A 20,856-nucleotide genomic window follows, 5' to 3' on the forward strand; every position below is an offset into this window, starting at 1 on the left:
GTGAATCTGATCCATATTTCGACTGCATTTTGATTTTTGTTACTGGCAAAAATAGAAAACTCATTGATGCCCCAAAATATCTCTTTATAATTCAAGTAATATCATGTAGGATAAATCAGTATGAATTTCAAACTCTTGAAAGCATTAAAGACAAAGGCCTCTCTATTCCAAAGGGAATGTAGAAAATATGAATAAATCATAATGTTCTGCTGTTAAGGTATTGCTAGAGGTCAAGTGGACTTGGAGCTATGTGGCAATTTCTTATGTGGGTATTTTAATAGAATTTCATTTCTCTTAAGAAGGATAAAGATTTTGCATCTTGTATTATTTTCAAATGAGGGATACTCATTTGAATTAATATCAAGAAGCATCCCACGCAGAATTTTTAAAAATCATCAATCTGCCATCGTATCCACATTATTTTGTACCTTCAGGCTCTTGATGTAGTTTTTATGAACAGGATTCAAATAAATTGGCTCTTTTTCCTTGGTGGTTTCTTTAATTACTTTGTTATTATCCAAGGAACTGGTTTAATTTAAATGAACACTGTGTTCCTGCTACTACTATCCAGAGAAAACACAGACTCAGAACATGCTGTTTTGTAGTTAAAGTGTATGCCTCTGCATGGGGATGCCAGAATTGGGTAGTTCAATGGCAGCTTCCTATTTTATATAAAGAGCAAATCCAGCCTTTCTTGTGAAATCATTGTCTTCTCCAAAACTCCTATTCATCTCACTAGATACAAAGAATAAATAGTACATGTATAAATAAATATTCTTTAAGTAAATATGATAGCATTCAAGCCAAGCAACCCAGCAAGTTTAGGTAGTTCTTTTTCCCCATCTATTTTTATAGGAGGTACATTTTAAAACCAATTATGGGCTGAAGTTATCATAAGTGATCCAACCCTCCACTCAACCTCCAAGATTTTGACATTACATCAAAGTCTTGTTATATGCTTATTTGTAACTGAGATGTTTGCAAAGGTGCTGAATTCCCCTTCCCCTTTGTAGCTTCCATCCAACAAAAGTATATTATAAATTTCAAAGGAACTATATATATATACACACGCACACACATACATAAAAATATATATACAAACATTAGGATGCCATAAAGTATTTTACAGACACCATGAAAATATAAAATTGTATTTCATTTCCTGAAATAGTTACAGTTTCAACCCCAGCTCCATCTCTTTAACTGAAGCCATGTGTGAGAAAAGCAAGTTAAATCTTTGGAAACACTCTATTTTGGGCTATTGACTGAGACCCTCCAGAAATCATAGCTTTTCTCCTGCTGCAAATAGAGTGGAGAACAGACTTTCTCATCTGCTAGGGAATGAGAAAGAACGGGTATATCTTGGGGGGAGAGTTCTTGACCTATGAACAAATAGCCAAATAGCAGTCTCATACTTTGTTTCATCATTTATCTTTCACTTGAGAATTAACATTTCTGTCATACTGTAGAGCCTTATTTTTTTCGTGTGCAAAGAATTTATCTAAAACATGACCCTTTGCCAGAAGCGACAGCAAAACCTGTGGCACCAGCAGAGTGGGTACATCTCCTTAAAATGGTGCTAGAGAATACTGTATACATGATGAACAGAGAGATAAAACATTGTCACTATTTGCAATGGAGTGTCTATGTCTCAAGGTCAAACTAGAATTATAGTTAGGAGCCTGCTTTCTGGAACCAAATACACCTGGATTTAAATGTTTGCTTTCCCCGTTACCGGGTGATCTTAGCTCCTCTCAGCCTCAGTTTTCTCATTTCTAAAATGGGGATAAAAATAGTGTCTAACTCTTCGGGTGTCATTGTGAAAATTCAGTGTGAAAAAGCATGTGGAAAGCTTAGCATGGCTCCTGGCATACGAATGCTCAATCTCGTCATCACTAATAGAGCCGGCTCAGAAAATTCCCTTGATCCCAGGAAGCAGACTGTCTGTTGTTACCCAACACATTCCTGTAGATTGCGTTTCTCAAAAATGCAGCTCTTGGTCTGCTTGCATCTGCCTCTCTCGGAGTGCGTTTAAAAAGTACAAATTCCTGGGCCCCACCCAGGACACCGGAATCTCTGAGTGTCAGGCTGGGAGTCTCCACCTTTAACAAGTTTACTAACTTTGGAAACCGCTGCCCTAAATGAGGTCACCCCTCAGCCCGTCCACCAAAGCATTTGACCCTGACAAAAGGTGTGCTTGATTCAGACAGCTACAGTCATTACTGATACCTGCTGCGTGCCTTTTTACATAGGTACTTATTCAAGTGCAGAGATAATGAGGCAGCGATGTTAATGAAACAAACCGTACTAAAGTGTGTGCTGTGCCTGGAGCCCCCTGTGTGTTTTTCTCTGGCTGGTCTTTCACTCGGCCATTTTATGTACCCACGTCTCTTTCTCTCATTACCTGGTAAATCCTCCTGATCCTTCAAATCTAGCTTAGAGCCCACTTCCTCAGAGAAAACTGCCTGACCGCATTCCTTTCTCCTGTTCTTGTATTCCTAGCCAAATAGCATCTGTAAAAGTCTTCTGGCTCTCAGTCATTGCTGTACCTTGTTTGTACTGTTTCTAAAGCTGACATCACTTGTTCACGTCTCTCGCTGGTCTCTTGCTGATCTCTTGCCTCTCTACCTTTCTCATGGGAATATAAATCTCTTAAAGGCAAATGCCCTATGTTAGACTTACATACACTTCTCAATTGTCCTCAAGTACTCAGCACAGAACTTTGAAGTTTGTTTTCTGGAAACACCTGTTGAATGGGTAGGTGTGGACCCCACTTCAGGTTTTCTTTGTATGTCTGATATAGAGGTCTTGAGTTTCCCCTGATTAATCTTAGCAACCTCAAGTAGGACTGTCAGACGTTATATGCCTCCTGAGATTAAGAAGTAGGAAATCTGCGGTATCATCTACTAAATATTCTTCCTTGAAATATTGAACCTGGATCAGAAAAAAGCCTCTAGATCTGACTACCAGTTAGAAGAAGGGTGATGGAATAATAAGTTAAGCACTACTATACAAAGTCATTAGTCAAATTCAGAGTGAAAAGTGCTGACGGACAAATGGTGACTTCATATCATAGAAAAAGAGGACGGGGTGGGGGGCACTGTTAACAATAATAGGGCTTTAAAGACATAACTATTTGCAGTAGGTGGAACTTTGAGATAATCAGGGAAATTTGAATGTGGACTAGGCATTTAAATGAAATAAATAATTACTATTAAGTCTTTAGAAATCAAAGTGATAGGGTGGTTATATTTTTTAAATGCCTTTATCAGTTAGATATGTGTACTGAATTATTTATGAATAAAATGGACTAATGTATTTTAAAATATTACAAGAAAAATATAGTAGGGGGAGACAGACAAAATGTGATTGGCAAAGTGTTGAGAATTATAGAAGCTGAATAACAGGTAAATGGGAGTTTATTACACTAGACTCTCTACTGTTGTATATGTTTGAATAATAAAAGCTTTAAAATGCTTAGACAAATAGTAATATTTTCTGAAAAATACTTCATCCTCATCTTTTCAGCTGAAATGAGAATAGGAGAGCTTGTCTTAGATATGAAAAGCTTTGCTTTTAAAGCAGGAAGAATTTTTTAAAGCTATCATTTGCAATATGTTAAATTTTTATTTATGTATGTATTTATATGTTGATTTGTTCCACCAAGGATTTGAGGAAGAAGTTTTTGGAATGGATGTAATTGCTGTGGAAAACATTGTTTATGCATTCGTTCATTTAGGTCACTTGGAGGAGGCTGCAGCACCAGAGGTCTCTGGTTGCATGTACAAAGGGAAGAAGATAATAATCTAAGGGACCCCCTCACCTGGATGATTCTCCCATGTCAGTCAGGCAGAAGCTTGATTGAACAGATGGGCCTTAGGCTTTGCCCTGAAGGCCAGCTGACTGTGTCAGAGCAGAGGGCAAAACAAACGGAGTCATATGCCCTCCTTGCAAAATCTTTCCTTTTTGGCAGAAGCAAGTAGGCGAAGTACAGGCATTAAAGCCAAGGTTGACTGATTAAACATTTATTCCACTGCTACTCCCAAAGAGAATTTGAAGTGGTGTCATGGAAATGTATTCCCAGAGCCTCTTGCCCCAAATTTGGGAGTGGAGATGTTGGGAAGATGGGAAGATGTGTGGCCACGGGAATGCCTGAATTAACTATTTAGGTACAGCTGGAAAGCCAAGATTCTTCGATGCACTCTGAGCACCAGAAAATGCTTCAAATGTTCAGAGTTAAGACAAGGTTGAGCCATTTCCTAAAAGAATGAGAATCTAAACTTCATTTATTTCCCCTAAATCCAGGGAGACAGCTCTGAGCCTTTACTGTATTAGAATGAACCATTTGAAATTGCCACTATTTGGCCATGTTTGACATAAAAGAATAGCAATTTTATATGGTTCAAACTTAACAACTCAATTGTCAGATGAGTTGTGTGGTGGCAGTAGAAAAGAGAAGAAAGAAAAAAAGAAAAGATAAAAAGAACTAATAGAAAACAATGAATGACAATAGGAGATAAAGGACTAAGTTTGTTTGTTTGTTTGTTTGTTCGTTTGCAGCCTGAGTACCTGGGAATATTATATCATTAACAGAAATCAGAATAGAAGCCAGGACTGGGATGAGAGAAATACTAAGTTTATCACGACATGTTCAGTTTGTGATGACAGCAATTGGAGAAATAAAAGTAATAATTTGAGAACAGGATCAGAACCAGAAGTAAAGTCAACTGCCAATGGTATAAATAGTTAAATATGAATGAGTAAATGTGTTCATCAGGGAAAGAGTCCAATAGGAGGAGAACAGAGACCAAGGACTAAAATCTGGTGAGATGGAAGAGGAATTCAGAGAAGAGATTAAGAAAGAGGACTCAGAGAAGCCAGAGAATTCCATGTGTCATGACAGTCACAGAAATGATAGTTTATAACACAGAATTTCTGCAGAGAACCCAGGTGGTTTGAATAATGCAGTTCAATGCCCCCATTGACCCCTTACCCTCTTACCTTCACAACTAGTTTTTGCTTATTTGTTCATGTGAGGAAACTAGTATATCCAAAATATTTCAGCCACGGTACTGAAGTTTTCTAGAACCCTTTTTAAAAAGTATTCCCCCTCTCTCTCTTTGATTTTTAGATTCTATCTGGACTTTAAATGCCATTCTTTTTCATTCTTTCTCAGTGTCTTAAATCCTACAACAACTAGCATGATGATAACTGAGTTGCCAGGAGCAGGGAATTCCAGCCCCTGCCTATCTCTCTTCTTCACATTATGCAGTGGGTTTAGAACCTGTCTCAGTTGTATGCTAAGCAGAGCCAGCACAGCCTCTGCACCATCCCAAGCATTCATGCATCTGGGTAGTGTGGCCTCAGAAAAACTCCCATGACTGCCCTGATTTTCAAGAGAGGTTTCTACAAGTTAGAGAAAACAAAGCTGTTCTGTTCATGCCCTTTTGTCCAGCCCTGGGAACAACTCGAATCCTGGAAAAGTTGCACATTTTGAAGATTCCCTAGGGTTTTATCATGATTTGGAGGAATGCCATTGTTTAAGTTGTTGCTAATAATCTGAAGTTTTCCCTAGTTAGACTCTAGCTGCCAGGACACAGGAAGAGGAGAGAGAACTGAGAGGGAAGACTTTGCTTTCATTTAACTTGACCTCCAATCACAAAAAGGCCCAGCACATTTTTCCTGAACAACTCAAGCTGGTTTTTCACTCCATCTGACCTCCCAGCAAGAAAGACTTCTTGTTGAACACCTGGGTCCTGCCCTAGCAGTTCTGGGCCCAGTCCTAGCCCTGGCACAACTCTCAGCTGCATGTGCCCTGATCTCTCTTCTCCTTTATTTAAATATAACCATCCAGACTGGAGAGCGTGGCTGGGATAAGAAGGAGCTAATAGACCCCACAGGGTCTGTGGTCTCTGGGATGCCTGGAGATTATGTTTGCCTAATTAGTTCGGCTCCACTATCAGTACGGATAACCCAGGGAGCATCGTGATTGGTTTCACAAAGTTAATGGATGATCTGCCATGAAAACACGATCACCAAGGAGCCAGCCGCAGCTCCAGCTGGAGGCTGAGTCCCAGCTACAGCCTTTCTGCACTTCATCTCACACTTCTTGGGCCTGTATAATAATCCCTCTTGCAGAAGATTTGAGCTTCTCTGTTCCGCAAAATATAAGCAACCCTCATCTTTTCTCCCTTATGCTAAATCCCCATGGCCTGCAGCTGGCTTAATTTGGAACAAGCGCCATATCTGAATGTTCCAAGGTCCTGAAAGAAAGAAGCCCTTAGACCCCCATTACCACTTAGACAACCGAGAGTTAAGCATCATTTAGCTCCAGGCTGGGCCTCTGATAATTCTTCATTACTTCAATTTTTGACACAAGGAGAGAAAGTGCCTCCCAGATCAACAGCACTCTAGGATCCCCTGAATTGGGGAAGGTTAGAAATTTCATTTCTGTGCATTCTGAACTTCGTTGCAATCTTGCTGTTCTTGTTCCTGTGATCTTGCTTGTGGTTGCAATTGTGACTGAGAAGCATATCTCGCAAATGCCACATAAATCTTGGGACAACTTTTAGAGTAGTAAGACTGCCCAGATGACAAGGACCAAAAAGTGGAGCAATGTATATCCACAGGCAGCACTATCGTAAGCATTTTCTGCTTGTTCAGCCTGCCAACTCTTACTGAATATCTGCCCTGTGCCGGGTACTAGTTTGGTTTCTGGGGCTACAATAGTAAATTAGATAGAGCACTTTTCCTTAAGGAGCTTTTACAGTCTAATGGGGAGAGCAGGCCTGTGTCTCATACTTTCTGCCATCCCCTGTCCATTATTCCAGACATGCCATTTATGGGAAGTGGAAGCAGGATAAGGAATGGTTCTGGTTTTTCAACACAAAAGGAAAAAAAATTCTTTGCTTAGTTTGACTCTAGCAGACTGTCTGGAACTTTAGTCCCTAGGATAATTCATCCTGCAATGGTTGTGGCCAGCCTGTGGCTTGCATTTCTATCATGTTACCTGTAGCTTTGATGTGATTGAATAGTAAGTCCAAGCGCAGCAAAACAGCAATACGAAGAGACGCTCACCATGTCCCCAGTCATGAGGAAAATAGACCTGAAATAGTCAATAGTTTTTAGGTATCCGAAAACTCAACTCAAATTGACAAAGACAAAAATAGCTTATTAGCAAATATAACTTGAAAGAATGTAGGTAACATAATGTTGTCATGGTTAGGATGACAGAACTTGGCCAATGTCACCAAGGACTCAAAATTGCTATGTCTCTTTGTCCTGCATTCCTCTCTGTTAGCTAAGTGAAGAAGAGAGCGCCCCTCAGACACCTGAGCAATAACTTAAACAAAAATACCAACTCTTTTTCTTATTTGATGATTTGGTCATATTCCCAAATCTGAATCAATCATTTTGGCCAGGAAATTGAATATGTTACTTGTATTGTGTCACATGTCCAGTGTGGAAGTAGATGTGGTCTCAACATCACCCAAAGCCACACATAACAAATAACAGAAATGAAGTGGTCTCCCAAAAGAAACTGAGGTTAGTATTTTCAGAAGAAAGAATATGGAATGTTAGCTGACTGGGATTGTGGACAGGAACCCACAAATGGCAACTCTAAGGATTTTGATTAGACATGTTGCAAAGTAGGTTATCCTTGTTCATGTTGTTTCCAAAAAGCAGAACAAAATACAAGGTGTCCCTGTAACTGGGTAAAACTAATCAAAAGAGAAACTAGGAATAGTCAATATTCCAAAATTCATAATAGACTTTTAGAAACTGATATGGTTTAGTGGTTACCCACATGATGCTGTTCTCATAAGTGAGTACTCACAAGATCTGATGGTTTTATAAGGGACCTTTCCCCCTTCTGCTCAGCACTTCTCCTTGCTGTCACCATATGAAGGAGAACATGTTTGCTTCCTCATCCACCACGATTGTAAGTTTCCCAAGGCCTCCCCAGCCCTGTGGAACTGTGAGTCAATTAAACATCTTTCCTTTATAAACGACACAGTCTTGGGTATGTGTTTATTAGCATCGTGAGAATGGACTAATACATAAACACAGGACTGAAGGGCAGAAGGGAAGGTGTAAGTTGAGAACAGAAGGCTTCAGTCCTAGGACGACCAGGGCACCCAAATCAGTTACTAAGGCAGGCTCCAGGCAAGGATCCAGTCAACTGAAGGGGTGTGCCAGATGTGGCTGGATTTTATGATAAAACCAAAGTATCAAAATTGGATCATAGCACTGACTCTGACTTGGGCAAGAGTGTGAGGAAGAGTGGAGAAGCCAAAGGTGAAGTTATACTCCCTGAATCCCCACATGAAAAGGTCAAGGTCAGAAGGTTTCAACTGATCTACAGCTGTGGGGACTGTAGCATTTAAAAGATTGATTTGACCCACATCTGCTAGACTCAAAAATCTCATAAAAAATGCATTTCTTGTCTAACTCTGAACTCAGGTTTTCTTGGCTGTTTACTTCCAAATGGGTATCAAATGTTTGGATCTTTGTTGGGAAATGAACTGAAAATCTGAGTCCAAGTCCATGAAATTTTTCTGGTAGGAAATTATCACTCTTGCTCCTCAAAAAAGAATAGAAGTAAAGCAAATATCAGATCAAGGGTGACATATTGGCATGGCAGATAAATGCAGAGACCTGGTTCCAGGCAGACACTGTATGAGCTGTGGTAAGCAGAAGCTTCCTGTGTGGCCTCTGGAATGGTGGTGTTGAGGCATTTGGCACTTTAACTGATAATAATTCCTAGATAGTACCCTCCTGGCAGTGGAGGCAGCCACTTGTCCCAAAGTCCTCCACAGCTAAGACCTTTCCTGTTAGCAGACTTTGTAGGAAAGGTGCCCCTTGCTCTTTGGTATCTCAGACAACCCTGGACAGCATCTAGACCTTCCACCACTCATCATCCCCTCAGGCTCTCAGCCACCTCTGAGAAATGCTGAGTCCATCACTCCTTCAAAGACCTGGTAGCTGGAGGATGCGGTTAAGTCCCAAATTCTACACAGCACAGGGACCCAAGTGCAAATCAAAATGGTCCAGTAAGGCTGGGCACAGTGGCTCATGCCTATGATCCCAGCACTTCAGGAGGCCCAGGCAGGAGATTTGCTTGAGCTCAGGAATTTGAGATCAGCCTGGACAAAAGAGTAAGACTTTATCTCTACAAAAAATTTTTTTTTAAATTAAGCATGAGTAGCACGTGCCTGAGAGGCCAAGGCTGAAGGATCACTTGAGTCCAGAGGTCAAGGCTGCAGTGAGCCATAACTGCACCATTGCACTCCAGCTTCAGTGACAGCACAAGATCCTGTCTAAAAAATTTTTTTAAAAGAGATCCGTTAATCTTGGTTATCTGATATCATTCAAGATATATCTTTAAACTAAATTTTAAAAGAGTAACTTCGGGTTACATTAGGGTGCTACATGACCTATAGAAGTCATTCAGAAAATATATCCTGAGTAAACAAAAAATCATGACAAAATTACTAATAATACAATTTACACAAGATTTCTCTTTGTCTCTTTCTCTCTGTCTCTCTCTCTCTCTCTGTCTCTCTCTCTCTAAATATATATATATATATATATCTCACACGCACACACACACATCACACAATTCTTCATTTCTACCAAGCAGTCTCTGCCCTACATAACGTAAGAGAGCAGAAACATGATTTCCACTGCTACTTTGTCATCTCTGGGACACAACCTCTGATGAGAGACCACCCATTCAGCCAAAGAACAGTATCCCACTTCTCCAGCCTCATAAAAATATAAACCTGATAGCAACCTCGAACCTGCTCAAGCAGATTGGATACGAGCTCTCTCTGCAGTTAATTTCTGAAGCTTTGATAAGGCCTCAAGTCTATTTTTCTCTTTAAGATCCATTGCCACGCATCACCTTGAAGAACTGTTTTCCCCCCACACAGATATAATCTAAAATGAAAAATGAAGTGCATTTTAGATCTGTATGCCTACAAAACTGTGTTCTCCCATTTACAATTCAGGGAAATGTATTTTTCTGAAATTAGACTGTGGAGTATTTTTGGTAGTGAGTCTCCCATGTCACCCTCCCTATAAACCAAGTTCCTTCATGATTTGCAGTCACTGAGGAGGGATGAAAGTGAGGGTTCTCAGGGACACTGGGTCTGACATCCACTTGAGGGGTCTGGCATTCCTCTTTGGAAACAGTCAATGATGTTTGCAGAGTTGTAGAAATTTTTTAAAAATTCAATTAATTCAGTAGCAGGTAATAAAAATTCAAAGGCAACTCACCAGTTTATGAGGCTAAATGACAGAGTTATTATGTGTCCTGTCAAAAAAGAAGATCACGCTTTCTTTTTTTCTTTACCAAGAAGTTGCACAACGGATATTCTTTAGACGCTTTCTTTTCCTCACTTTTGGTTGGAAAAACAAGAGTATTATTTTGCCCTCAGTGAAACAAATACATCATTTCATCTGCAATTGTTTGGTCAATTGGCAAGGGTAAGAATAGGCAGGAAACAGAAAACTTTGCCTTGTGGCCTAATTATTTCTTTCTATTTATGTGTGTAGCTACCCTCAGCATCGTAGTTAGTACTTGTATGCCAATCAATTAAAATGTTCTATTTTCTGAAACAGTAGGAACTTCTAAAGTTAAAAAAAAAAAAAAAAAACACTGTGATTTCAAAGTATAGCAAGGAATCTACATTAACCCCATATCATAGTTCACAAAGAGATATCCCAAGTTTAGCACAATTTCTGACACAGAGCAGGTATTTGGCAGATATTTGTTGAATAGTTGAATTGAGCAGCAGCAGCCTAAGGTGTATCGGCAGGTATGAAACACTTGTGAAGAGGATATTCTTCTCTATAAAGTACTTCAGAGGGCACCTGATGAAACCTATTGCAGAGGGAAGCCCAGGAGTCATTCGGGGAGAATCAGAGGCTGGAGGCCTTGTACCAGCAGTCATTTGTTACTGTTAAAGTGGCCCTAATTTGAACCTACACTAGTATGACCTGAGGAATTCTGAGTGGCAAAACAAGAAGAGAGATGGACCTTTCTTCATCTTTACTGACAGAGGAATTGTGAAAGATACTTTCCACTGCGTAAGAGCATGAGGGTAGACCTGTGTCTGGCTCTTTCCTGTCGAACACTAGAGCCCTCCTTGCCCTACTCAGATAGCAAAGAGTACAATGAGGGCCTAATTAGGGCTCCACTCAGACATCTTCCTTTCATGTTTTGATCTATACCCACCAAAAAGTAATGACCAGGCCTCTTATGCAACCACACCCAGTTTAAAACCTAGGCTGTGAGAGCTCTTGTCTTAAAATTTTCAGACAAAAATTGCAATTAACCACTAATAACCATTTTGAGCATTTAAGTTTTGACCGAAGCATAAACCCTTGATGAACAAAGCTTCCAATTTCTGACAAGCAATGACTAGAGCCTCACTTGCTATGGACGTCCCAAAGTCTCGCCTGGTATGCTACAAAAAGCAGATACAGTTCCTCTATGAACATGACCTGTCTTCCAGGCTCACTAAGGAGTGGCAAATCATAACCATATAGGATCTTAAAAGAAATCCAGAATCAGGGGATAAATATCATGGGATTAACATTTTGTGGAAATTATCTGAGGCAAAGATATATTCCTACTAAACCTCAAGAAAATGCCTCACTTAAAGGACTACAATACTGGTTCCAGACGTTTAGATTAAAGTTCCAGGGTACATTGTTTCTATCTCCCAGTTACTTGGTCCGGTAGCTTGTTTTGGGCAGGTCCAGCTTATCACACAAGGGATTTTAGTATCCTACTGCTTAACCATTAATAATAACAAAAATAATACAGTTATGGGCCGGGCGTGGTGGCTCAAGCCTGTAATCCCAGCACTTTGGGAGGCCGAGATGGGTGGATCACGAGGTCAGGAGTTCAAGACCAGTCTGGCCAAGATGATGAAACCCTGTCTCTACTAAAAATACAAAAATTAGCCGGGCATGGTGGCATGCACCTGTAATCCCAGCTACTCGGGAGGCTGAGGCAGGAGAATCACTTGAATCTGGGCGGCGGAAGTAACAGTGAGCCGAGATTACGCCACTGCACTCCAGCCCGGGTGACAGAGCAAGACTCCGTCTCTAACTAACTAAGTAAATAAAGTTTTAAATTAGATCTAATTGAAAGATCTTTCATTTGTTCAGGGGCAAAACTGGGGTGCGTGGGGATATGTGGGTGAGTGGAGAGTGAATGGGAAGTAGGCATTGCAAAATAGAATGTAAAAGATTGAGACCTCAGGAGACTGACATTTCAGATCCATGTTGTACCAGACTAGTGATCCTCAGCTGTAGTGGGACTCAGAAAAGTCACAGTAGCCTAAAATAAGATGTGGGTCACTCAGGAAGGGTGAAAATGCTACCATTTAATCACCAGGACTGCATAAGTGAAACCATGCAACGTTCTGTGATGTTCCCACTCCTGTCTAGTGTTATTTCCTGGCAGGAAAGGGCTGATAAAGGACATGCTTTGAAAACCATACCATTGTTGTAAAGAGAAAACTGTGGGCAAGAAATGTTGGAGCACTGGGGAGGAGGGGCAGAGGAAAGAACATCTGGGGGCCATACATGACACTGCTGCAGATTTATTCCTCACTAAGCCCACTGTTGTATCATTTTACCCTTCCAGAAAATGGAGATAAAGCGCTCACTTATAATACCTTACCAAGGGAAGCTTCATACATTAATGTAAAATATTTTGAAAATGTCACATAAAATCTATTGTAGAAATACAAGATGTTACCAATGATTTTTCTCTAGCAGGATATGCCAGAGGGGAATCGCCTCCAACAGAAATGGAATTGTAGTTTCTAGCCCCCCTTGCTGGACAATCAATGTAAAAACATCAGTTTCTCAAGCTTCCAGCTGCACAGCAGATGTTAGTGGTAGAGAAGGTTGGGGCAGTGCAAACTGGTTTGGCTCACCCGTCAGAACTCTTGTTCACAGCCTCATTTCAAGAGATCTCACTGGGTTCCCATTTCGGCTGAGAGTATTTAGAGGGAAAGACTGCCCTGTCTCCCTTCCAAGTAGAGAAAAATAATAATAATAAAGCTCATCAGAAACCAACATCATATTCCAATGTTTTTAAGTGAGCCATGGCATTTTTATAACTTGTCTGTGAGATTTCATAACCACATTCAGAAACACAGCCTCTATTGGGGTAGCGGTCCTAACACAGAAGAGGGAAGGAGATGGAAGGTAGTCACATCTAACCAAAACAATAGGGAACATTCGAGTAATGTCATTACTGAGATGGAAATGGTGGCCGGGACAGTGGGCTTTAGTCACTCACATGATCTTATGAGAGGTACCATCCGATCTTTGATAACGACACTGACACACTCCGAAAGAGAGACTGATATAGGATGCTTTTAACAGGGGCTCTTCTCTCTTCTCTGCCACCTTCTTACATGTCTAAAAGAGGTTAGTGAACCGAACCTTTGAAGGACATTTTGAAGGCAGCAGACACAGCTTGAATGTTGGGTGGTTGTTTTTTAATGGACTTGTCAGCAGCCGTTCTCATTTGCAATAGAATTCCTTTTCTTTCCTACCCTTTCTCAGGTTTGTGTTTTCCCAGTGCTGTGCCAATGCTGAATAATTTACAAGGATAGAAAAAGAAAACTGTCACTATCACAGTCCCAGGGCTCTCCACTCACTCATCTGTCACATGGTCAAATGTCACTGGTGCCATTATTTGTGAGGGGTGAGATTAACGCCACGTAGCTACTTGCCTTGTTTCTTTCCCTATTGTTAATGGTACTGAACTCCAAATGTATTTTTTAGAAGAACTGGTGGCCATTTCCGCAACAAATGTCCCACCTAAGGAAATCCAAGTAACTGACCTCCCCATTCCATCTCACCCTTTCATCTGTCTTCATCTGTTTCTTCTTATCTGGCATTTCCACCCACAGCATAAAAATGCAATCTAGTTAGAACTATATTCAGAAGAAATGCCAGCATTCAAAGTGATCCCAGTCGTGTTGGTTCTGTTCCTTATTAGGAGAGAGAGAGAGAGAGAGAAAAAAAAAAAAGAGGCCATCCTGGTTGCAATAATAAAGAGTCACAGTGAATCACAGAAGGAGCCGACAAAAGATCCCCTGCACACAGATGGCACTTTGCAGAAGGGAAATCAGAGGCATGGCACTCAGGGGAATTACCAAAGTGCAGAAATGCGAGGATCAACATTTTTTTATTCTTTATTAAGAGAGTGAAATACCGGTATCGATTACATAAAAGAAAAAGAGAAAAAATTATAAAATTCTAATAATCATTTAGTTTTAATGTAATAAAGAAAACAAATGTTACATAGGTAGATGCTGACATTAACTCATCAAAATTTATTGCTGTGTTCTAAGCATGGAAGAACTCCCATCCCTGATTGAAGACCAGGCTCTCCAAAGAATGGTGAAATGTGTAAAATTCCTATCTATTGGTGTCTCAAGTGCGAATATTCAGAAATAATAATTATAGCTCATGTCAATCAAGTACCTAGTAAATGCTTTAAATGTACCATTACCGTTAACGCTCATAAAGATTGCTACTATTAGTACCCCCATTTTATAGATAAGAAAACTGAGGTACAAAATGTTTAAGTAAATGATCCAAGTAAGTGGTAGTGAACCTGAGACTGGTCATAGAGTAAGACACTAAACTTCTATTTGAAAAATGTGTATCTACACACTACTGAATAATTGAGGGAAGATTGAAAAATTTAATTCACTCTTATGAGCTTGGGTCAGGTTAATAGCCTTACAAGGCCTATACCATTTGTTTCTGCCTCTCCTCGTTTGAGTGCCAACTGACTGAATTAAATGCTTAAGAATTAACTTGCTCCTGTCCTGTTGAGTGAGCTATTTGAAGTGACTAGAATTTATTTGCTTCCTGCTCTTCTTCACGACGTATGATTGGATCTCGGCTCTGGTTCATTAACAGGTAAGCTACAGGTACGAGTTATCCTGTCCCAACTTAAATTCTCATCCTTGAGTGTTTCTTTGTGTTTCCTTTTGGTTTGCTTTGGGGAAAATCCTGATATCTTATCTCAGGTGATACCTTAGAAAGGTAGATAAAAATACAGAGCAGCTCTGATCCCACTAGCTGCCTTAAAAGGGCAGGGAGAAATTGAGGAGATCTGCTATCTTATTCACCACTAGCAGACAAGTGCTCTCAGAGAGCTACAAAGGCAAAATCCCCAAGGAACCTACAATAAAGACACCTGGGTCATCTTGTGGAGCGACGCCAGCTGAAACCCAGCGGCTGTTTCTGTGAACATATAAAATGACCTGGAGAATCCAACTTCACCCAGAACACACTGATCACTTTTTCTAAATGTCATATGAAAACCTGAAATTTCAAGGTAAAGATCTGGAACCTTCTATCTCTTAGTTACAGGGACAGAGATTGGCAAAAATGCAGTCCTCTGGGATGTTATCAAGTCCATGAGCAAATGGATGCTGCATGTGGAAAGAGACTTCAGTGAACAGATTCGGCACATAGATAGTCATTTGCTCCAACTGATTTCTATTTGTGCTGATGGTGACGCCAAGTCATCAGATCTGATGGAAAATTATCAATCCATAGGCACAACTAGTGGTGGATACAGGTGCTTTGGAACTAAACAATTGCTAGATTTGTGGTTCCTTCACATTGAACCAATCTTTTCTAATTCCAGATAATTAGAATACAAAAGAAAAAAAAAACTTAAAAAAATAGTCATGCAAAGTTGTTGTAGGAAACTACTAATGGTTACCCTTAAAGGTTTTTTTAAATGTAGGTATTTTTGGAGAAAAATTGAGCCCATTCTTGCAAACGCAACAACTGCTGAAAACAAAGTTTATAAATTGTACTGTGATCCCTGATCCCTTGAACAACAAAAGGAGGCAACATAAGCCTTCTTGTATAGGCTCACTTAAGAATCAACTTTTGCAATATTGTTGGCAATAAAATACTACTGTCATTAAACCTCAAGAGAAAATGTGATTTGAGAAAGCTGTAAGGGCTCTTTGTAAAGAAAATTCCAAGAGCACTGAATGCCCATGAGGTCTTGCTTCAACTTCCAAAATTTCTCTTATTTCGAAGTTTCTGACAAAGTTCCCTTAGCATTCTTCATGGGACTGGCTTTTATATTTTCTAGGCCAATAAACATGTCTTGATGGAAAAACAATTGTTTAAGGGGAAATATTAAAGAATTTATGTTGAAAGTCATTTCAAAAGATTCATTATCTGGCTTCATTGTCTGGCAGAATCTTAACTTTCTGAGCCCTTTAGTGTGTAAATAATTCTTTACTTCACCAAGGAAATCCACAAAAATTGTCAGTGAAAGCCAAACACATAGATTCATTCATTCATTCAACCAAAAATGATTATCATTGCAGATATGACATGCGAGTCACTCTACTATACAAAAGTGATCAAAAGGATAAGATACAATTCTAACTTAAAGAGGTTTTAATTCTACTGGGAGAAAAGAACACACAAACTGAAAAACAAAACATGTTATGTAAAATAATGGAAAGAGAGCCAGAGTATTATGGGTAATACCAGACTCAAGATTTTCTGTGATTTTTTTTTCTTTTTTCTTTTTTTTGGCCTGGACTGGGTCACTTGCCTTTGCATAACATAACCAGGGGTATCATTTTAAAAATGAGTATAGCCATTTCTGTAGAAACCTCTACTTTCAGAGAGGAAGTTTTAAAGTATATTAACGTATTTATGTGTGACAACGAATATGGCCTACTAACAGCAAAATTAATCATTCATTAAAGCAAACTTGAAAAGAATGCTCACTTAATAACATACTTTTATTTATTATATAAAGTTACATAATTCATAATTTTTAAACATTTATACTCACCTTCATACACATTAGTGAGGTTGTAATGTATATTTGATTTCTCAGTTCAGGCATCAGCAAGCTACCCTCAGCATACCCAGGTGTGCGAACGTTTTCGATCAAAGAAGGTCTTAGTAAAAATAGGATCTTGAAGGGAATGATAAGTATTACTAAAAAATAATTTGGGAACAACTGAATTGTACACTTTGTAGGGCCCTTATGAAAGGTCTGTACTATGGTCTGAATGTTTATGTTGGCTCCTTTTGCCTTTCCACTATGTGAGGATGCAGGAAGAAGACACCATTTATGAAACAGAGAGTGAGCCCTCACCACACAATAAATCTACAGGAGCCTTGAACTTGGACTTTTTAGCCTCCAGACTGTAAGGAAGGAATTTCTATTGTTTTTAATTACCCAGCCTAAGGCATTTTGTTATAGAGGCTCAAATGGACTAAGACATTCTGTCTATAGTCATATACACATATGTATAATATACATGCACATTCATGCTGACCCTAAGAATCATAAAGATCAATCTTTCATACATGCTGTCACCATAGGTCTCAGATCCTTCAATGTAGTCTCGATTCCAGATATTCTCTCTAATTGTCAGACTGTGCCAGAAAATGTGTCCATATTTGGAGTTTTAATGTGTATGTATTAGTTTGTTTTAGAAAATATTATTGATTTTAAAATTATTGTTACTAAAGTAATAGGCATTCCAAGAGAGCAAGCTTCGGTTCATGGTCATTAATTGTGCAGTAGGATTATGTGGAACAAGATGGAAATTATATATAGCATTGGTAACATGTGTTCCTAGAAATTCATTAACACATGGATTTTTGAAATATGAAAACAGCAATCTGCTTGAAGGTTTTCATAGTAGTCAAAGATCAGTATGGACATTTGCAAGCCTTCCCGAAGATGACTGGACAAAATAATGGGAGTGAATGTTATTATTTTCTTTCACTGGAATATTTCTTTTGTCTGATTAGTAATGTGGATACTGTGAGCTTCTGAAAGAAAAAAAAATCTTTCCAAACAGATGGAATTCATTTAAATAAGAAAAGTAAGAGGAGTGCAGACAGAAGCGCATGGCTCTTGCTATTATCATATGAAAGTACTGTCTAGATCATATGACTAACAGCCAAGCAAGCCAGCTATGATGTCCCATGTTATAATAGTCCACCGCTGAACATTTCACATGGGCCATGTGTGGAGTTTTTAAACCTTTCTGAATTTTATGAAATACTGCATTACTATTATTGGTGTTATTATAGTTATCAACTTACTTCATATTATGTTTATTTTGACAAACTTTAAATTATCATACAGATGTTAATATCCACAATTTAACAAAGCAGATGCACCACATACTCGTAAAATAAGCTCCACGTGGTTAAGGTTGCAATTCACCTCTGTTCTTTAACCAGCACTATCACTCAGTAACAGGGCTAGCCATCTCCATGTATGTATGTGTGTATGTGTGTGTATGCATCTAAAGTAATAATGGATTAGGATTCTTTCATTGCAATAGAAGAGGAACCAAGTTTATTTAACTTTAGAAAGAAAGGGGCATTGCTAATTAAGACACAAAGATATCCTATGTCTTAATCTGAGCGTCTTCTCTGAAAAATCTGCTTACTCATTCTCTCTCTTTTGACTCTTTCTCTGCCTTCCAGCAACATGTGGATTTATGATGACATCCTATAGCTCCTGGGTTAAGGCTTTGTCATTCAACAAACCAACTTAGACTGGACTCCTTTTTTCATCCCAATTTGAAAATGCCTGGAAAAAGAGTTTGATTGTTTGAGCTTAGGTCAAACAAAGTTATTGGACTTCTAATCCAATAACTTTGGTAAAGGGGGTAGGATCCAGAACAAATATGGCTCCTGAGATTGCCAGGCATGTAAATAAGAGAAGCATTAAAGAGTCAAAAGGCATCTTTATAAGCAAGGCAGACTATTCCAAATGTTACAGTCATAAATAACTAATAATGTATGGCAATTTATATTTTTCAAAGATGTCATATGTATTTTCAAATTTTATCTCATTTGATCCTCACAACACCCTTCAGTAGATGTAGATATCATTATTCTTATATTTTAAACGAGGAAACAGAAAGTACAAAGACTATGTGAATTGTCCCAGTGACGCAGCTGGACTATGAAGAAGGAGCTACTACTAAATCTCAGGTTTTCTGATTTGAAATTCAGCACTCTTGTTCCTGTTCTATGGGAACAGCAGTTTCTGATTTTGTCAGAGTATGAAAAAAACTTGAAAACAGGTTTCTGATCTTTATTTTTTTTTCCTAAAATAGGACCTCTACTTTCTTTCCTGAGAAGGTTCCCCTCCCCACACTCTGACCAAATGTAACTGGGATTCCTCCAGTGATTCTCCCACATGTGGTTACAGGCAATTTACCAACCAGATTTACCATGAAGGGTCTGCTTTATTCAACTTTTCCTGCCATTGCTTTCTTCATTAATTCCACTGCCACTGATGGGCTCTGAAGACACTCATTTTTGCCTCCATAGGCAGAGACCATCCTTGGGTGGCAGATATTCTTTCCAAAGGAGCTGTGTCTGCTGTTTCCAGAACTGCCTTCTTTGAAGTGCAGAGCCTTGCTGAGATTCCTGTGAATGAAGTAATGGCCTTCAATGCCTCTCATCACACCGTTTCACCTGTGCCGTGATGCACCTCTGCTTGAGCCAAGTCTCACCAGGTATGTCAAATGTAAATTTCCTCTTTTAATTCTGACCTCTCTCTTAATAGCATCTCCAATAAAGTAAGAGAGAACATATAGACAGGAAACATGATGTTGGACATCCCTGGCACCTCTCTGTCTCTCCCATGTACTACTTTTCTTTCATTCATTCTTCACCCTTTCATGTATTCATTCACCCAGAAAATGATTCTTGTTTAGTGCTCACCATGTGCCGTGTGTCGAGAGACACAGTGGTCAACTGGAAAGTCAAGGTTTTTCCCCTCATTGGGCTCAATTCTAGTTAAGAGAGGGTAGGGAAACCAAACACATGAACAAATAAAGAGAATAATTTCTGATAGGAAGAAAATATATCAGGGTATTGGGGATGTTAGTAACTAGTGAGGTAAAGGGGAAACTTAGTTGGGTCTCTTTTGAGGAATCGGCAATCTATAAATCCGATTTATGTAAAACATATCATTTTTGCAAAGATAGGCAAGTGGAAAACTTCAGGCCAAGGAAAGAATGAGTATAAAGGCTTTGAAGAGGAAATAGCTTGGTGTCTTTGAGGAAACAGAAGACTAAAATCTTAGGAGAGTAGTGAGAGGTAAGGTCAGAAAGGTAGAGAGAAGCTAGGTCTTGGAGAGTTTTGTAGTCTACAGGAAGAAAGTTAAATCTTATTCTAAGTGCAATGAAAAAACACCGAAAATTTTTCAGCAGATAGCGTAACAGCTTTAAATGATCATTCTGACTATCGTAGGGAAAATAAAACATTGGCATTAAGAAAACCCTATTCCTTCCTTCCTTGTACCATAAATAAATGAATAAATTCTCACGAATATAAAAGTCCTGCAAATACTTGCTTGGGAAGAAGAGGGATGATTTGCTGTCTAAATTGAAGTACTGGATGAGATATGATTCTTCCACCTGTATACATCAGCACAACTTTTTGAATCCACAATATATGCCGAATTATACATTTAGCACTGGAAAGATAACCTAAGCAGCATGCAGGGCCTATCCTCCAGGCGATTTCAGTCCAAAAGAAGGTGCAGACAAGAAAAGAAACAATTTCAATTCAGTGTTATATTAGTTATATCTTGCTGTGTTTCAAACCACCCCAAACTTAGTGGCTAAAAATAACATTCACTTATCATCTCACAATTTCTGTGGGTAGAGAATTTGGGAGTAACTTAGCTAGGTTGTCTGGCTCAGGGTCTCTCCTAAGATTGCAAGCAAGATGTTGACCAGGGTTACAGTCATCTAAAAGTTTGACTGGAGCTTAAGA

The 20,856-nt window shown here is 39.2% G+C and overlaps 1 protein-coding gene across 1 annotated transcript; it reads right to left on the bottom strand.

The window, feature by feature from the left end:
* Positions 1–19,348: 19,348 nt before the first annotated feature.
* On the bottom strand, positions 19,349–19,857 carry LOC105538710 (chromosome unknown open reading frame, human C8orf87). The gene is given in 3 exon segments (XM_011978630.1): positions 19,349–19,482; positions 19,485–19,548; positions 19,798–19,857. Coding segments are annotated over 3 exon segments (258 nt in total).
* Positions 19,858–20,856: the final 999 nt, after the last annotated feature.

This window comes from Mandrillus leucophaeus, unplaced genomic scaffold (assembly GCF_000951045.1).
Source record: "Mandrillus leucophaeus isolate KB7577 unplaced genomic scaffold, Mleu.le_1.0 Scaffold198, whole genome shotgun sequence".
NCBI lineage: Eukaryota > Metazoa > Chordata > Mammalia > Primates > Cercopithecidae > Mandrillus > Mandrillus leucophaeus.